This window comes from Thrips palmi, unplaced genomic scaffold (genome assembly GCF_012932325.1).
Source record: "Thrips palmi isolate BJ-2018 unplaced genomic scaffold, TpBJ-2018v1 HiC_scaffold_8, whole genome shotgun sequence".
Classification (NCBI taxonomy): Eukaryota; Metazoa; Arthropoda; class Insecta; order Thysanoptera; family Thripidae; genus Thrips; species Thrips palmi.
Genome location: NW_023144635.1, coordinates 1743318 through 1761691, shown reverse-complemented (window position 1 = coordinate 1761691; position 18374 = coordinate 1743318). Strand labels below are relative to the sequence as shown.

General features: G+C 58.5%; 2 protein-coding genes across 6 annotated transcripts; both read left to right on the top strand.

Annotated features, from left to right (window-relative positions):
* Nucleotides 1-1458: 1458 nt before the first annotated feature.
* Nucleotides 1459-4017, top strand: LOC117653634 (probable medium-chain specific acyl-CoA dehydrogenase, mitochondrial). Of its 2 annotated transcripts, none has more exons than XM_034399439.1 (10): nt 1459-1663; nt 2005-2101; nt 2216-2383; nt 2478-2578; nt 2670-2750; nt 2836-2966; nt 3052-3160; nt 3267-3407; nt 3484-3756; nt 3827-4017. In XM_034399439.1, the coding sequence occupies exons 1-10, from the start codon at nt 1646-1648 to the stop codon at nt 3974-3976; spliced, it is 1269 nt and encodes a 422-aa protein (XP_034255330.1). In that variant the 5' UTR covers nt 1459-1645; the 3' UTR covers nt 3977-4017. The 2 variants fall into 2 exon arrangements, with proteins under 2 accessions (XP_034255330.1, XP_034255331.1); XM_034399440.1 differs by lacking the exon at nt 1459-1663 and adding an exon at nt 1774-1911.
* Nucleotides 4018-5436: 1419 nt separating this feature from the next.
* Nucleotides 5437-18305, top strand: LOC117653901 (proton-coupled amino acid transporter-like protein CG1139). Of its 4 annotated transcripts, none has more exons than XM_034399907.1 (9): nt 5437-5588; nt 12278-12359; nt 12462-12593; nt 15228-15378; nt 15464-15585; nt 15667-16024; nt 16348-16526; nt 16794-16969; nt 17281-18305. In XM_034399907.1, exons 2-9 carry the CDS (start codon nt 12286-12288, stop codon nt 17517-17519), a joined length of 1431 nt encoding a protein of 476 aa, XP_034255798.1. In that variant the 5' UTR covers nt 5437-5588; nt 12278-12285; the 3' UTR covers nt 17520-18305. The 4 variants fall into 4 exon arrangements, with proteins under 4 accessions (XP_034255798.1, XP_034255800.1, XP_034255799.1 ...); XM_034399909.1 differs by lacking the exon at nt 5437-5588 and adding an exon at nt 7643-7735; XM_034399908.1 differs by lacking the exon at nt 5437-5588 and adding an exon at nt 8505-8645.
* Nucleotides 18306-18374: the final 69 nt, after the last annotated feature.

Here is an 18374-nt window from a genome sequence, read left to right as displayed (position 1 = left end):
AAGGGGGGGGGGGGGGGGGGGGCGGAGGGGGCGATCGCCCCCCCCGAAGGACCCCAAAAGGTATACTTTTGAGGCAGGTTTTGGCGTCTAACTCCTGGAAGTTAGGCAAAGTTCCTCAAAAAAAAGGTTCCACCGCCCCTCCCGAGGAGGCGAGCTGTGCACGCCCCTGCGCCCGCCTGAGGAAGGTTGGGGGGGGGGCAAAGTAACACATTTTGTTTATTCACTGGAGCAAAGTGAACCTTGGTGAACCTTTTTCAGGCGGCTATCAAGAGGTCAAGGGAGGGACTATTATTTTCCTTCTGCCCCCCCCCCCTTTTTCTCTTAATCCGCACTTGCTGAAATTTCGCCTGTTTGCCGATGAGCTCAAATCCGCGTGCGATTTCTGGCATCTTCCGGAATGAATTCGTCCCCCCCCCTCCACAGCAGTGCTACGAAGGTCCACACCCCTTGCCGCCGTAACCCGTGTGCGGCCCCTATCTCCTCCGTACAGTCTAAGCTCATAGCAAATGTCGAGGGATCTGTAAGGGACTTTGTACTTTGGCGTGCCGGCCCGTGCGTTTCCCCGCATCGACAACAAAATATCAGCACAGTCACGGTGCACGGTGCGCCCAAGGCAGTCGGCTCGAGGCGGAAAAGTAACTGCGTATGTTATTGAGAGAGGTCGCTTATTGAATCTTAATGAAATTCCCCCATGTACTTGGCCGGCCTCACGGGCGAGGTTTCCGAACAGATAGAGGAAGCGCAGTTGATTGCAAGTTGTTGGAACTTTGTCCATTTTTCTGTGAACTTTTTGTCAAGGAGAGGGTGGCGCCTGAATGCCTGGAGGCGGGCAACCTTTCACGAACCCGCGCCTCCCTTCCGTTACGCCCCCGAGTGGGCGGGTGGGCTGCGGAAGTGGATTGAGAGACAGCCGCAGACCATCACTGTACCATGACGCTGCAGAAGCAGCAAGCAAGGGGACAGTAGGGGTAGTCGGACCGGTTGTTTGGGCCGCAGACCAGCAGACTCATTCCGAGAGTCGTTTTCGCCTGTCTCTCTCGCACTCATGGGACGTGCCGTGAAGGTGCGAGAGAGACAGAGCGACGAAAACGACTCTCGGAATCAGTCTGCAGGGTGGGTGGGGGACCGACTTGTGGGCAGAATTCCCTCCCCTCGTTCCGCCACATCCACCCTTCTTGCATAAGTGCATGAGATGCGGCTCCGGGGGAACTACCAGACTACCCGCCCCTCCGGCGGCCCCCTTCGCCGTGCCTTTCGCCTGGTCCCGCCCCTGCGCCCACGCCACACCCCCAACCTGACCATCACGCGTTTCCCGTAATCTAGGTGGCACCTCGAGGCTGAAAGTCAAGTGCCGTTTGCGGGACGGGTCGCGCGACGCCACGGCTAACGGTTACGTCGCGCTGCCCCGCTCTGCCCGCTCGAGCACCCGCGCAGCGCAGCGAAAGGAGACCGGTTTGTTGTTGTGGGTTGCCGGCCCTGTTGTTGTCGCCTGCCTGTCTGCCAGCTCGTCTGAGGTGCCTGCGGCTGGCTGCTGGCTGTGCGAACCAAAGTGTTTTCGTCTCGGCGATCTGTTGCTGCTTCATTCTACTGTTGATCTTCGTTGCCGGCACATCTTGTTCGTCTTTTAGCCGATTCTTTAGCAGAGATGGCATCCCTTCAGCATGTGAGTGTGGAAGCGCTAGGTTTAGGTTATTGAGATTTTAATGGTTAGCCGTGTTGTGCTTCGCTGACGTGACCTTTGCACTGGGTGCCGACTGGGTCTCTCGGTCCAAAGTGTAACTGTGATCATGAGTTATAAGTCAGTTTGAACATTCCTTGAACATTCCTGCTTTCTAACTTTGGAGTGGAACTTGTTGATCCTCAATCGCCCAGTGTTGACTACATTTATGAAAAATGAGCCTAACATGCTCTGTACGTGTTACAGATCCCTTTCATATCATTGTACTTTGTACCCAGCTGAACATGTGTTTGAACTGTTACCTTACTTGTGTATTTTATGTTCAGATTGCTCGTGCGGTTGCGCGACCTGCCCTGTGTGCCATGCGTGGCACCACAGCCAGCCGCAACTACTCCGCTGCCGCCTCCAATGGCTACCAATTCGGTTAGTGTTTTCCTCCGGCACTCGCATTCTGTAATCCATAAGTTCAGTCACTGATGTACTTTATCTGCATCCATGATTGCCATGTTTATCTAAATTTTATACATTCTTTTTCAGAGCTAACTGATACTCAGAAAGAGTACCAGGAATTAGCTCGTAAGTTCACCGCCGAAGAAATTATCCCCAAGGCAGCCGAGCTTGATATTTCCGGAGAATACCCTTGGGACATTCTCAAGAAGGCATGGGAGCTTGGTCTTTTGAACAACCACATTCCAGCTGACATTGGTAATATCGATAATTCACGTTAATTTTACAAGTTTTGCTGTATTAACTTCTGTCACCCAGTGATTGATAACCTTTGTGTATGTTATTCTTATAGGCGGCATGGAGTTGAATGTATTTGATGGCTGTCTCATTGCTGAAGAGTTTGCGTATGGGTGCACAGGTGTGAAGACTGCAATTGAAGCTAGTGGACTTGGTGTGAGTATCCCTGTGGATTATGTCTTGATAATTCACCAGCTTCTGATAAAAACTTGAAGATTGTGTATCTATATTGTTTGTTGTGCCACAGCAAACTCCCGTGCTGATTGCTGGAAACAAGGAGCAACAGAAGAAGTATCTCGGGCGTTTGCTTGAAGAGCCCCTTGTTGCTGTAAGTATGAAGGACCAGGGCCACAAAACTATCTGTATTATTTATTCTCTGAAATAGAAACTGAGTTCTAGTTCTGAACTTTCAGGCATACGGTGTAACTGAACCTGGTGCAGGCTCTGATGTGGCTGGCATTAAAACTAGAGCTGAGAAGAAGGGTGATGAATACATTATCAATGGACAAAAGATGTGGATCACCAATGGTGGTGTTGCCAACTGGTCAGTTTTTTTTGTTTATTTTTTTCCAAATCTAGTTTACACTGCCCAGAAAACTTGTTATGTAACACCCTCCCTTGACTTTCAGGTACTTTGTTCTTGCACGCACCAACCCTGACCCCAAGGCACCAGCAGGCAAAGCTTTCACTGGTTTCATTGTTGATGCTAACACTCCTGGAGTTACTCCAGGCCGCAAGGTTAGACTGTGACTTATGATGGATCCTTCTTATTCAATTCTTGACAGTAAAATCAAATTCTGTTTTTTTTTTTTTTTATCCTTTTTCATTTATTTTTTTCAAATAGGAGAAAAATATGGGTCAGAGGTGTTCAGACACTCGTGGTATCACCTTTGAGGATGTCAGAGTGCCTAAGGAAAACGTTCTGCTCGGAGAAGGTGCTGGTTTCAAAATCGCTATGGCAACATTCGACAAGACTCGTCCTCCAGTAAGTCTTTGTCACTGTCTGTTTTTGTGTTATTATTTGAAGATGCTTTCTCTTGACTGAGCTTTTCATTTTTAAGGTTGCTGCTGGAGCAGTTGGTTTGGCACAGCGATGCCTTGATGAGGCCATGAAGTATTCTTTGGAACGCAAAGCCTTTGGTGTTCCAATTTTCAACCATCAGGCTGTGGCATTTATGCTTGCTGATATGGCTATCGGCATTGAGACTTCTCGTTTGGCTTGGATGCGTGCTGCCTGGGCATCCGACAAAGGCCTTCCTGTAGCCTACTACGCTTCCATTGCTAAGGCACTAGCTGCTGATGTTGCCAACAAATGTGCAACTGACGCTGTCCAGGTTTGTATTTGTCATGCGTCTACCCTGACTTGTTTATCTTGAGTTGTTGAGTAATGCAAGTTCTTTTTAGATCTTTGGAGGAAACGGATTCAACAGTGACTACCCAGTTGAGAAGTTAATGCGTGATGCCAAGATTTTCCAGATCTACGAAGGCACTGCTCAGATTCAGCGACTGATCGTCTCAAGAAACCTCTTGGCCAAGGCAACTGGCAAGGCGTAAATCCATGGTGCATTAAACTCTGGCCTCCTTGCCACAGTGTTTTTATGTTTTTCTAAAGACCTGATATCATTTTAATCGAGCCGTTCAGCTAAATGTAGCAACAAGTCATGAATTTTATGTGATAGTAGAGATTTGTTGAATTTTGTGAATGCAGTGAGAAGTGCTTTGTTGTCATGGTTATGGAGCCTCAGTATTATTGTACTATTCATTAGAATCTCTGCTGTGAGACTAATGAATCAAGTGTTTTGAAAATTGGTTACACCTCGAAGCAAAATGTGAAATTTCTGTTCATTGTTGATAGTGCTCCCGTTTAACTATATATTTTTATACGTCACATTTTTTTTTCTACCTCTGATTTGTGTTTTAGATTTTCGTTTATGATGAACTAAACTTGTGATCTTGTCAACTTTTGCTTTTGTAAATAAATTTTAATATATTAGTAGACCTTGTTTTGCTTTGCCAATCCACATCATGCCACTATAGCCAAGAAGTGGGAACAACAAATCAGTAGTGATGAAATATTTTATCCACACTTCCACCTATTAACGTCACACTAGTGCTACAGAGACAAGGACCGTGCCAGAGTCCAAATGTGTAGGCCTCTGTTGGGAATGGAAAGCTTCTCTGGGAGAACAGCTGGACACAGCAACTTTACGCTAGAAGCGTCTGCCAGCAAAATGACCTGGACTGCATTTCAACAACATTCACGACCAACACCGTAGAAGAAAATCCTTGAACGGCTCCACCTCGTAACGCACCAATGGATCCGGCCGCCTGCCGCTCTGCCGCACTGGCACCCCAGCAGGCACGGCGGTACGAAGGGTGGCCTACCCAGGCTTAGCCGGGCGCTCCGTGCCGCGAGCCGCGAGCTGCGCACCGCGCGAGGAGGAGGAACTTGGACGCGGAGAAGACTGAGAGCGTGTTCGTTCGGCCCCGCTTGCCACCACGTCGTCGACCTGCCGCAGAGCCTCTTTGACCACCACGGCGGTCGCGCGGCGCGGCGCTCTGCGACATCCACACGGCACACGCCCTCCCAAAAAGGCGAGCACGAGCAGCCCGGGGGCGGGGCGCGGTGGCGGTGTGCGGGATGGGCCTGCAGGCTGATTCTGAGGGTCGCTTTCGCCGCTCCATCTCTCTCGCACCAACTCGGGACGCCCCATGAGTGCGAGAGAGACGGGGCGACGAAAACGACTCTCGGAACCAGCCTGCAGGGGGCGGCCAAGCGGCTAGAGCCAGCGAGACAGTGAGAGTGAGACGCCGCGCGACAGTGACGAGGGTGAGGGGCGCGGCCAGGCGCTGTCCTGTATTGGACCGCGGCCACCAAAGGCAGGGGCGGCGCGTGGCGCACGGCCACCGACGGGACGGGCCGCGACGGGACGGAGCCCTTCGAATCGGGATTGGACCGAGTCCAGCAGCGCGGCGCGCCGGCGCGGACCGCGCAGGACTCGAGGACGACCAGTTTGTACACATGTGTCACATTGTGGATCGGTTTCGCGTTCGCGCCGCAGTGGTGTTTGCAACGCCCGCGAAGACGTACCCGTGCGCCTTCGCCCTTTGCGCCCGGCCGAGACCTTGCTCCGCACCTCGCCGCGAGTCCGACTCGTTAGAAAAGGTAAGGCCCGGCGGCCATGGCCGGATGGCTGGCTGGCAGTGTGGGCACCCTCAACCCGCCCCCGCGAGTGTTTCGTTTCCCAGTGAAAGTGAAGTTCTTGCGGTCGTTGGAGTGCCTGGGACTGAGGGCCACTGAATTATGACAGACGTCTTCCTTCGGCCGCCGAATGCCGAATAGATCGAAGCTGGTAAACAGACACCAGCAGGCCGATTTCCTACAGTGGCTTCGTCGCTCTGTCCCCCTCGCGCCCAAGGGGCTTCCCGTAGGGGTGCGAGGGGGACCGAGCGCTGCCGACTGCCTTCGGGTTCCTTAAATTTCGTCGTCCATTGATCGCCTGCTCGCTCGCCAGACGAAGAGGAGACTCTCATTAGCAGCGGGTTCTACTTCTCACCAACTTGTGGTGGCGGCGTGGCGGTGGCGCTGTAGCGCCGTCGACCCTGCAGACTGATTCCGAGAGTCGTTTTCGTCGTTCTGTCTCTCTCGCACTCATGGGGCGTGCCGTGCGGGTGCGAGGGAGACAGGGCGACGAAAACGACTCTCGGAATCAGTCTGCTGCAGCGTCCTAACCTCGGGAGGGCTCGTCCCGAGTGCTGGGCGTGCTGGGGTTCTCCCGAAAGGGTGGCGGCGCGGCCGGCGTCGGTGGCCTTCACGCTTCGCGAGCTTCGCGACGAGGAGGCGAGGCAGGTGGGAGTTGCTGAGAGATTCAAAACTGGCGCGCCAAAGAATGTCGTCGTCGTCGTCCGCGTCCTGTCTCGAGGCCTGTCTAGTGCGACGTTAGCTGGACCGGCCTCGCGGCCTCGCGGCCTCGGCGAACGCTAGGCCGACAGCGACGTCGCGGCCTTGGCCTCGGCCTTGTACACACGACGACGGCCGCCGCCGCTACATCAGCACCTTCTCCATGGTGGCGGCTGGCGAGGCCTCCTGTCGGGCCGTGCCTGTCGGGCCGTGCCTGTCGGGCCGTGCCGAACCGCGTCGCGCTATCGCAACGCGCGCAACGCGATGGCGGACTCAATTAGCACGCCGCGATTCAGAGGAGTCGTTTCGTCGCTCTGTCTCTCTCGCACTCATGGGGCTCGCGGCAAGGGTGCGAGAGAGACAGAGCGACAAACCGATCCTCTGAATCGTTCGGGGGCCGCCGCCGCCACCGCCGCCAGGGGGATCTGCCCAATATGTAACGCGCACCGCGCAGGTATCGGATTTCGGGCGAAGCGCGGCCGCGCAGAATGGGACTTCCCTGGGCTGGCGGGGCTGGCCTGGGCCAGGGAGAGGCCGTCGACCTCCTGGGCCGGCGTGCAGCGCGCAAGCAAGGCCGGCAAGAGGTGCGCGTGGTACATCGCAGGGCGCGGACGCGAACGAAGGTACTAGGACGGGGACGGAGGCGACGGACGGACACGGACACGGACTCGACTATCTAAATCGGTCAGCGTGTCCCAACGCGGCGCTCGGCTGCGCCCGGCGCGCTCGATGCGTGCCACTGCCACCGCCTCGACACTCCACTGCACGCCGATGCACTAACGAGCGGAAGCTCGCCGTCGACGGCCCGGACCAGGCGACCAGGCGCAGCGCAGTGCGGCCGAGTACGGCGCGGCGGGTGCAGTCAGTCGGCCAGCAGACTGATTCCGGGAGTCGTTTTCGTCGCTCCGCCTCTCTCGCACCTATACGGGACGCCCCATGAGTGCGAGAGGGACAGAGCGACGGAAACGACTCTCGGAATCAGTCTGCGGGTCGGTGAGGAAGTGTGACGTTCCAGTGTCACGTCGTCACTTCACGTCACGTCCCCCGAGTGGGCATAACGCGGCGCCACGGCCAAGGCCCCCGCTTTGCCTCCTTGTGTCGCGTTTGGCACCGGCTGGCACTGCACTTGCCCGCCGCGTCGTCGGCCGCGTCGTCCGGCCGGCCGGTGCAGCGAGGTCGCGTGACTTGGACGCAGGGCGAACGCGGACTCCGCGCCGAGCAGGCCGATGCCGCTGCCGATGCAGCCGTGCACGCTTGTTGCTGGTGGTCGCCATGCGACATGCAACATGTGGCCGCCGGACCCCGACCACGGCCAAATCATGACCTACGGCTACACCGGGCTGTCGACGGCCTTGGGGGACAGGCTCATCGTCATCATCAGCGCCGTAAAGCCTCATCGCGATAGCGTTCGAGTAAGCAAGTAGGACTCAGATTGTAAACCTTTAAAGGCAGGTAGGGTCTTGCTTGCAGCAGTCACCCTCTTCTTGGAGGGACGGGTCAACTTCAACGAATACGCCATGTGGACCCGACAAACCGAATGGAAGCGCACATAGTCCTGAGTGTGGCCCGCTTGCTCCACGGCCGCGGCCCCTGGCAGGCCGGCAGTCCCGGTCGCATGCGCCCTGTCGGCGGGACTGACTCGCACTGCCATGCGTGCACTGCGTGCCAGCGCGCGCTTGTCGCATGGCGCCTGGGAGTCCGCTGCACCAAAAAGCCACTTTAGGGCCTTGTTTGGAATGTCACGCCGGGGCGAGGGAGAGTCGTCGCCAAATGTTTTCGACTCGAGTTTGAGGAGGCTCATTCGCGGATTACCGCTGCTGTACACAGTGCCTCGTTATCCCGGATTAGTTGGCAGGAGTACCATGTGTGCCGAAGGGTTCAGATAAACCAATTGGAGGCACAGACCCGCAAGATCGACCTTCCCTCGCCTCCCTCGCCGCGTGACCTCCGTGCAGAATCCCGACGGGGCGAGGCCGTCGCCGTGCCCTCCCAGAAGGCGGGCTGTCGCACGTCGATCGCCGATGTCCTGTCAGTCAACATCGAGGCGGTCCTGGGGGTCCCGGGGGCGTGGCGGGGAGCGCCGCGGGACCTCCGCGACGGCGCGGCGCGGTGCGCGCCTGGTCACTGCGGGGGCCGGCGGGGCCCTCCGCTCCGCGGCCACTGTCTGCCAGTCGGCTACCACTCGCGCTCGGCATCGCTTCGGCCCCCTCCGGCTCCTCGTTCGCACGGTTCGCGCCACTCTCGGCCCGCGCGCCCCTCAAGGCCCTCATCGCCAGGACACCCCGGCGGACGTCGCCGGCGACCCCCAGCACTCCAGCCAACGTGAGTCGCCGGCGGCAGTGCGGCATGCGGCAGGCCGACGGTGTGGGTTGTTTCCAACCCGCCCCCAACGGGCCCAACCCCCACCGCCAGCAACGCGAGTGCCGGCGGGCACCCCCGGCAGTACCGGCGCGGGTCTTCGACCTCAACGGCCTTCCCGATTTCCGTGTCGTCGTACCTCGCGGACTCTCACCCAAAGTGCCGAAATTCAAAGAGACGAACCGAAGCGCCAACCCTTTTAAGAAGCAAACTTGCGCAAAGCTTGTCACTTTCCCACCGCTGCCGCCGCGGGATGCAGACAGTCCGCCGGAGACACCGCGAGCGCCAAGTGACTGACCCTGTTGTTGTTGTGCCGCGGGCTGGCGGGGCTGGCGGGGTGGCGGGGAGGCTGGCTCTCCGATTTCCGATTCGAAACGTCCCGCCATAGTTTTTCTGGCCATTATGTCACGCCCGCGGCGTCAGGCGGCCAGGTCGGCGTCACGGCCTCCTCGCGGACAAGCCGGCCACCATCGTGGCGGCGGGGGTGGCGGTGGCCGCTTGCACTACTGCCGCGCCGCGCACTGCCGGCGAGGTGGCCGGCGTGGTGGGCAGCATGGCGGGCAGCGTGGTTCACGTGTCGTCGCTCTGAATAAACGCATTCGGGCCGCGGGAAACCTACAGTGCGTCGTGTGTCTGGGCGGATAGCGCTCGCGCGCCGCGGGTCAGCAGGCTGGTTTCGAACGGTGCGTTCGTCGCTCTGTCTCTCTCACACTCATGGGGCGTCCCGCATGGGCGCGAGGGAGAGTGACGAAAAATCTACTTGGCGCGGTCGGCTGCGGAGCGGACTTCACTCGGCCTCGCTGGGGATACGCAGTTCACGCCGCCTGTTTACAATGTCTCAGATCGAAGTCCCGCCACCCTCCAACCTCCTCCAGCCCGCGGGCTTTCCCTGCTGATTCCGATCAAAAGTGGCGCGGTGTGACAACAAATTTGGTTGCGTGTTTTCCTTCCCTTTGGCCGTTTTCGGTCTGGCGGCGGTGTGCAAGTCGTCCTCGAGTGGCCGAACGCCGGACGGGCAGTAAGCGCGTTTACTAAGTTGTTGGCCGACAAGGAGAGGTGGGGGAAATGGGTCGCCAATCGGCCGTCATCGGCAGCGGCAGCGGCACGCGCTCCCGGTGACTAGATTGTGCAGTGCACCACAGGTGGAAGTGACGCCAGGGGCGTCGCCACAAATTCCAAGTGCCGCAATCTATGCTATCCTATAGATCACTCGCTCGCTTTGATTGACTTCTTATTCCTTATTTTTCCCACGACCTCGGCGCGGATGCGTGCGGGGACGCGTGTCGCCGGGTTGTCGAGGTTGCATATTCATGGTCTGCAGGCTGGTTCCGAGAGTCGTTTTCGTCGCTCCGTCTCCCTCGCATTCTGCGGGACGCCCCGTGAGTGCGAGAGAGACAGAGCGACGGAAACGCCTCACGGAATCAGTGTGCTGGCTGTGCCGGCCACCGCCCTGCACTGGGCGAGGGAGGACTAGGGGCGGCGGGCGGCAGGGATTGCTGCAGGCTGATGCCGAGCACTGCTTTCGTCGCTCTGTCTCTCTCGCACTCGCACAGAACGACCCATGAGTGCGAGAGAGACAGCCATGGATCTTTGCCCTTCGCCCTCCGACGCCTTTGCGGATTCTCTGAAGTCGCGGAACTCTCCCTCGCGTTGATGAACGCGCGACACTCTTCCACACTTGGCCGCGGCACTCGACGGCCAAGGACTCGGGGAGCGGGCTTGCTTCGCTTGCTTCGCTTGCTCATGCTCTGATCGGGCGCGGAACTTTTTGTCCAATTCGTTGGAGAGGCTTCAGCCGGCCGGCCGGGCCAGGTCGCCGAGTGGCGGTGGCACAACGATACCACGTGCCACCGCGCCGCGCCGTGCCGCGCCGTGGAGTAGGTGGAGGGCTCGCCGCGGTTGCCGTGCTTGCATGGCTTGCAGAGCGCGCCCGGCGATGAACGAACGGCGACACAAAACGGTGCATGCTTTCAAAGTAATTACCCTGCTTCCCAGTAACAACACACTCACACGGGCGCGCACACATACACACACATACACGCATACACACACACACACATACATACACACACACACACAGACATACACACTCATACACACACATACACACACACATACACACACACATACACACATATATACACACACACACACACATACATACATACATACACACATACACACACACTCACTCACACAGCGCGTCGAGCCCGCCCCGTGTCAACTCGCGCAAAGTCCTCAATAAACCGAGCCGTCTGCACGAAGGCAACGAAGGCTGTGTCGGCGGGCGCGCGACGTCGCGACGTCACAGCGAAAAAACAACAAACGAGATCCCTGCCCGCCGCGTCCCGTGTCGTGTGCACTCTCTTGCATGCGAATCGCATCATCCCTGCCTTTTTCCTTTTCGTGCGAATTCTGCGTCGGCGGGCAGGACGCGCGTCGCGGAGGAGAGCTGTAGGGCCGCCGGAGAGTAGGGCAGGGAGGCAGAGGGTAAACAAGGAAATGTGCGAATGCAGCAGATAAGCGCGTGTCGATGCCGCGGACGCCGCGTGACGAGGACGCGGACTGTCCCCACCCCACCCCACCCCCGCAGCAGCCCGGCGTGGCCCGGACGCCCCGCCCGGCGCCCCCGTTCCCTTGGACCATTTCCCTCATTAACCTGGCGTCGCTTCGGCGCTGCGCACTACCACTGTGAGAGCTGCCCGCACTCGGCCATCCCGCCATGACCGTCATCAAGTCCTTGGCGACCGCCGCCGCCCCCAGCAGAGGTAACCGTCATCCCCCGAGGGGGCGGCCGATGCAGGCTTGCGGCATGTATCGCTTTTCAGCGCGGTCATCACGCTCGATTCGAGTCCGAGCGACTGGCCCCCTCGAGGGCGGCCCGGCCGGCAGGCTGATGCCGTCGCTCTATCTCTCTCGCACTCACGCGCCGCAAGGGTGCGAGAGAGACGGAGTGACACCGAGTGCCACTCGACGACTCTAAGTGATAAATCAAGGATGCGGTCGGCAAGGAGGTTTTTTGGCTGGGCGAAGTGAAGGCGCGGCGAAGGGGCTCGCCTCGGACCGAGCCTCGGACCGGCCGGCGGCACGGGGCGGCACGGCAGCATACGCCAGCCGACGGCACGGGGACGGCCGGGACCGTTTGAGCTGGTTTCGGTCGGCCCGCCCCGCACCAAACGGGCAAGCCTGTATTTGCGTACGGCGTGATGATGGCGCGAGGCCGCGGCCACGGCCCTGCGGACTGCTTCCAAGGGTTGTTTTCGTCGCTCTGTCTCTCTCGCACCTGTAAGGGACGCCCCATGAGTGGGAGAGAGACAGAGCGACGAAAGCGACTCTCGGAATCAGTCTGCAGGGCCCAGGCCGGCGCGCTGCTTCAGGTGAAGCTCGGCGCGTTGGCCGCGTCAGTGCGTCACACGCACCGGGGGGTTCGAACGGCGGTGTCTTGGAGATCGGCGCGCTGACGTCACGCTGCAGCCTGCCAGCCAGCCTGCCAGCATGCTGCCAGCGGTCCTGCGGGATTACCCACCGGCCGGCCGTGGTGGGTGCGGGTACCGCTGCGCCCGAAGATAAACAAACGTCTCTTTTTATTGTTACAGGTTTTAAAATGGAACCTCAAAAGGGATATTCCCTGGAAATGAGACCCCCTCCCTCACCACCTCCCCACTTTGGGCTTAAAAGGTAAGTTCTCGGACCGCCGCACCGCGGTGGCTTACTCGTTTCGTTTTTACTTTTAACCTTGGCAACCTTTAACGCCTGCCTCCCCACCTGTTTGCACTCTAGGGGGGTTCAGGTCGAGCCCGTGTCAGTGTACACGGTCAGCAACTCGGCCCTGATCCCCGTGGAGGCGGTGGAGACACCGTCGGAGGAGGCGTACGATCCGTACGACAACCGCAAGGTTGAATACCCGACCACGTGAGTACTCGTCTGGAGAACAAGAGCAGGGGAAACACATGCGCAGCGCGACAGGGACGCCTGCGAACCTCGGGGTAGGCCATCCCGCGTCGCTCCGGCGCGCAACGGGCGGGTTCGCCCGGCAGGCGCTGGACGGGATATCCCGCCGTTGACAAGCGGTGGACACTGGCGGGGCAGCGCGCTCTCGAGGGCCGCCAGGGCCGCCAGGGCCGCGCGCCGGGCAGCGCTGTCGCGGCGGACAGGCGTCCCTGTTGACGGAGCACTTGACCAAGAGCGGGCCGTAACTGGACGGCCCGGGCAATCCGGGCATGGCAACGCGTTCGCGACGCGTTGCACGGCGGGCGGGAAGGTCGAGCGATACGCGAGAGCGAGAGAGAGCGCTGTCCGAGAGCGCAGCGCGGCAGCGGCTTTCCAGGCGATAAAGTCAAGTCGGCGTTCCGCATTCCTCGCTTCCTGGTGTCCCGGTCGGTCCTGGTCGCGGAGGCAACTATGCCGAACGGCTCTCGTTTCGTCTACGACTCGCCGATGACGTTGGCGCTGTACGGATCTGGAGCTTGTTTGTCGGGCTGAACGCGGCACGCGACCACGCCCCGTTGTCACTCCTTTTTTTCGCGCATCTTTAACTGCCGCCATGAGTTTGCTTGATAATCGTCCTGGCGTGTCAGATCGCGGCAGGTACACTGTCATGCCCTCCTCCATACTGTCCGATCGTGTTTGACGAGCGGCCCGGGCGGCACGCACCGGGCGGGAAAACCGTGGGGAAAACAACACTGTAAAACGGCGTGAAGCTTTGGCGGTGGCGGACCCAGAGGCGGCCTTTTCGGGGGGCAAAGTAGCACTTTTTGCCTACTTACAGGGCCAAAGCACGGCTTTTTGACCACTTACAGGGACAAAGCATGGCTTTTTGACCACCTTTCAGGCGGCTATTTGGGTGTCATGGGAAAGCAAAACCCCCTTGCCTCCTCCCCTTGTGTCCGCGCCTTAGCTTAGGAAGTGGTAATTAATTCGCCGCGATTGAAATGCGGCTGTCTCCAGGTGGCCGCGGGGCAATCTTTCGGAAGAGTTGAGATAAGGACATCATTGTTTATGATAGTCGCGCTATCTCTGAGAGTAATTGGAGTGACCCAAAGAAAAATGGGTAAATCTTCCGCTAATGGAGATCGCCGCACCGGCTTCTCGATCTCTAATCGGTTTAGAAACGGTTTCACTTGGCCGCGGGAGTTGCGGGGTTCAGAAGTTTGGCCGGGAACACGCGACTCGATAAAAAAGGGAAGAGGCTCGTGCGGGTTATTCGGTGAGTCATCGGCCGACGGATGCACCTAGTGCGGAGGGCCCTCAGGCATGCAGACACGTGCTGCACGTGCCCGTGCAGCCCAGTGTCGGAGCTAGAGGCGGCCTGAGGGGACCGACAACGTAGCACTTTTTACCCACTTACTGGGTGAAGTGTTTTTGAACGATTTACGCGGCTGTCTAGGGGTGGGGGCAATTGTTCCCGCGCCCCCTCTGGATCCACGCTTGGTGCGGCGTGCTGCGAGGGTGCGAGAGAGACAGAGCGACGAAGCACTGCGTAGTGGGTCTGCCGCCGTCCTCGCCGGCCCCTTGGAGGTTAAGTTGCTCCAGATCAATGCGACCAGTCATGGGCGGCGGGCACGGCGTGCGCATCGACGCCGCGAACCTCCTCCCCTTGACGCGTCTTGGCGGCTTGGCGCGGCGCGAGGCTGCCGACTCCGGAGAGTCCTTTTCGACGCTCTGTCTCTCTCGCGCACGTGTGGCATTCCCTGAGGTGCGAGAGAGACAGAGCGTCGGAAAGGACTCTCGGAATCAAACTGTTGGCGGCGTGGACATGTCGCGGCCTTGAGCGGCCTGCTCGGCCTGCTCACCTTCCGGCTTACTGCTGGACGCCGCTGCAACGGATTCGTCGCTCCGTCTCTCTCGCACCGCCGCGACACGCCAACGAGTGCGAGAGAGACGGAGCGACGACAGCATTGTCATTGGAATGATTCTGCTGGACGCCCTCGTCGGCGACGCGGTGCGGCCTGGCGGCACTTTTCCGCCCAAAACGCCAAACGGCGCCTTTGTTCTCCGCCTTCCGGTTCTCGTTTCCCTGTTCCCCGAGGCGCGCGTTCACTGCGTGCGCTAAGCGGCGCCCGTAAAAATGAGAACGAAAAGGAAAATAAAAATGTCGCTCAGAACTAATAGTCCGGCGCGGAGTGACTGCGAGTGACGGGCTGTAAATTCGCGGCCCTCGCTCTGCGCCGTCGTGGTTAGGCCGCGCAAACGCGCGGAACGGCCTGCCGGGGACCTTCCGCCTCGCCTGGGGGCGGCCCCACCCCACAGTGGGCCAGAAGACCAGTGGAGGCGGCTGAAACTCGGGACGCGTTTCGAGCTCCAGAGTAGCCAAACAGGACTCGAACTAATCGTGACCCCACCAATGGATTCCTCGTTTGGAGAGCAACCTATTGGTGGGGTCAAACGTTCGGGTTCGAGTCCCATTTAGCGACTCCAGAGCTCAAAACGCGCCTAGAATTTTGGCCGCCTGCACTGGCCTTCTGGTCCACCATGCGGCACGCGGACGGTCTGGCGGTGGCTTTGGGCTCTTGTCCTCCCGCTGACAGCGTCCGTTCCGTGTTGCAGCAACTTCGAGACGTGGGTGCACATGCTCAAGGGCAGCCTCGGCACGGGGGTGCTGGCGATGCCCAACGCCTTCAACAACGCCGGCCTCCTGGTCGGCACGCTCGGCACCATCATCATCGGCTCCGTGTGCACCTACTGCCTCCACGTGCTGGTGAGTCCGACGCGCCGGTGTGGAAGCGCGCCTCGTGCGACTGGTTGTTTCTAAAGGGCTCTCTTGATCCTTGCTTGCCGTCCAGCTGCGCTGCCAGTACATCCTGTGCCGGCGCGCGCGCGTGCCCATCCTCAACTACCCCGACACGCTGCGCATGGCCCTGGAGTCCGGCCCCGTGCCCCTGCGCCGTTTCTCTCCCTACGCCACGTAAGTCTTGGAACCTCACTGGAAAATCATGAAGTAAACCGAGACGAGGGCCTTCCAACCTGATGCTTTGTTCTCCGGCAGGGCCCTGGTGGACACGTTCCTCGTGGTGTACCAACTGGGCATATGCTGCGTGTACATCGTGTTCGTGGCGTCCAACGTGAAGCAGGTCATGGACTACTGGGTGCAGCCCGTGCTCCTGGAGTACTACATGCTGGCTCTGCTCTTGCCGCTCGTCCTGCTTAACTACATTCGCAACCTCAAGTACCTGGCGCCGCTCTCTACGCTGGCCAACGGCGTCACCTTCGTCGGCTTCGGCATCATCCTCTACTACATCTTCTCCGCGCTGCCCAGCCCCTCGGTGCGGCCGCTCACGCAGCCCGTGTCCTCCTTCCCGCTCTTCATCGGCACCGTGCTGTTCGCGCTCGAGGCCGTCGGCGTGGTGAGTAGCCCTCGTCCTACAGAAGACCGGCGGAGGCTGTCAAAACCCCTGATGGGTTTTGGGCTCCCAGAGCCGCTAAATGGGACCCGAATCGACCGTGTGACCCCACCAATGGATTGCTCTCCAAACGAGGATTTCATTGGTGGGGTCACACGCTCGGTTCGAGTCCTGTTTAGCGACTCTGGAGCTCAAAACGCCTCTGGAGTTTTGGCCGCCGGCGCCGGTCTTCTGGCCCACTGTGCGACTCGCGAAGTGACGCGCCGTGTCGGTTATCGTCCGGAGCTTAATCGAGCCTTGACTGCGCCGTGCCGCGCCGTGAGCAGGTCATCGCCCTGGAGAACAACATGAAGACCCCGCGCTCGTTCCCCGGCCCCACCGGCGTGCTCAACAGGGCCATGGTCGTCATCGTCGCCCTGTACACCATCATGGGCTTCTTCGGCTACGTCCGCTACGGCGACAAGGCCATGGGCTCCATCACGCTCAACCTGCCGCCCGCAGACATGTGAGTCGAGACTGAGAACGCGCTGCTATTCGACGAACGTGACGTCATATTCGCCAAAATGTGAATTTTGTCATGTTCGTTTGAGCGCGATGCCACACTTGAAATGTTGAGCCACGTTCCAGGGAATGCGACATCATATTCAAACGAACGTGACAAAATTCACATTGCAACGAACATGACGTCACATTCTGACGAATGAAAGAGTGTGCTTTTGGGTTTGTAAATCGACCAATGGCGTGCAGCTAATCCTTTGTTCGGCGCTTCCAGACTGGCCCAGATATGCAAGCTCATCTTCTCGCTGGCCATCTTCATCACCTACGCGCTGCAGTGCTACGTGCCCCTGGACATCCTCTGGGAGCAGCGCCTCAAGCGCCGCCTGGAGAAGAGCAACCACCTGCTGCTGTGGGAGTACGTCTTCCGGACGGCCATCGTCATCGGCACCTGTAAGTCCTGACCCGCACAGTGGGCCAGAAGACCGGTGGAGGCGGTGAAAATCCCAGACTCGTTTTGAGCTCCAGAGTCGAACCGAACGTGTGACCAATGGATTGCTCTCCGAACGAGGAATCCATTCGTGGGGTCACACGCTCAGTTCGAGTCCTGCTTAGCGACTCTGGAGCTCAAAGCGCGTCTAGTGTTTTGGCCGCCGGCGCCGGCCTTGCGGCCCACTCCCTGCCGTTGTGTGCGGCAGCCTTGTTGTCGTTGGCTGACGCCATGCTGACGCCATGCTGACGCCGCCCCCTGCTCTGTGCCGCAGTCGTGCTGGCCGTGGCCGTGCCGCGCCTGGAGCTCTTCATCTCGCTGTTCGGCGCGCTGTGCCTGGCCGCCCTCGGCCTGGTCTTCCCCGCCATCATCGACATCTGCGTCCACTGGCCGCACATGGGCCGCCACAACTGGCGGCTCGTCCGCGACCTCGTCATCTTCGTGTTCGGCCTGGGCGCCCTCGTCGTCGGCAGCTACGTGGCGCTCAGGGACATCATCCTGTCCCTGCTGTAGGTGTAGTCGCGCCCCTGTTAGTATACTCCAAACTGTGTAAAACACGTCGTGCATGAGAAAAGACGACTCCACTCGTAGCTGTGTACACAGGCGCCTTTACGAAATTTAGTGTGTAAAGTCTTGTAGAGAGATGCAGCCGATGCAGCCGTTTGCTTAGGACGGTTTTTTTTCACCAGGCAATAAGTGGTGCACGTTCGCTGGTCGAAGTGCTGGTTTGTTACTCTGAGTAGTGGAAATTCTGATCGATACGGCGGTTGGCTTTCATTGCATTAGTCTCTAAATGTTATTTGAAATTCCATGTAATCTAGTTTATCGTTCTTTCTTAGTGCTAATACGTTTAGAGAAAAGTGTTGTCGTTTGATTGGTTACACCGCCGTACAAAGTATGTGATTGTAGCATAGTATTATTGTCCCACATTTCATCCCCGGGAAGGCACCGCTGTCTCCCCTTAGCGCTGTGGCTGTTGTGGGACAACAAGCGTGCCATGGTCGCGCTGATGAAAATAGCAAGTATTCCTCATCGTGCACTTTTCAGCACTTTTCAGGCACGCTCTTGGCCGCCTAGTTGTAAATCCATTAAATATACATACTGACTGATGCGGGTTTTTGTTCTTAGGTCCTGTAGTAGTGTTGTCATAATAATGTCTAGATACGTTTAGATTGTTTTAAAAGCGAATAAATGCAGTTAGATTGCATGACATTGTGATATAATGCTAATGACATATTTTCTGTTGTGATTGTGACTGGAAATACATTTCTACAAAAAATAATAATAAGAGAGCTGGAAGGGAGCTGAAAGTTTCGAGTTTGTCCTCCACCCGATCTGCCGGCAACAAAAGCACCGTATCTACGAAAC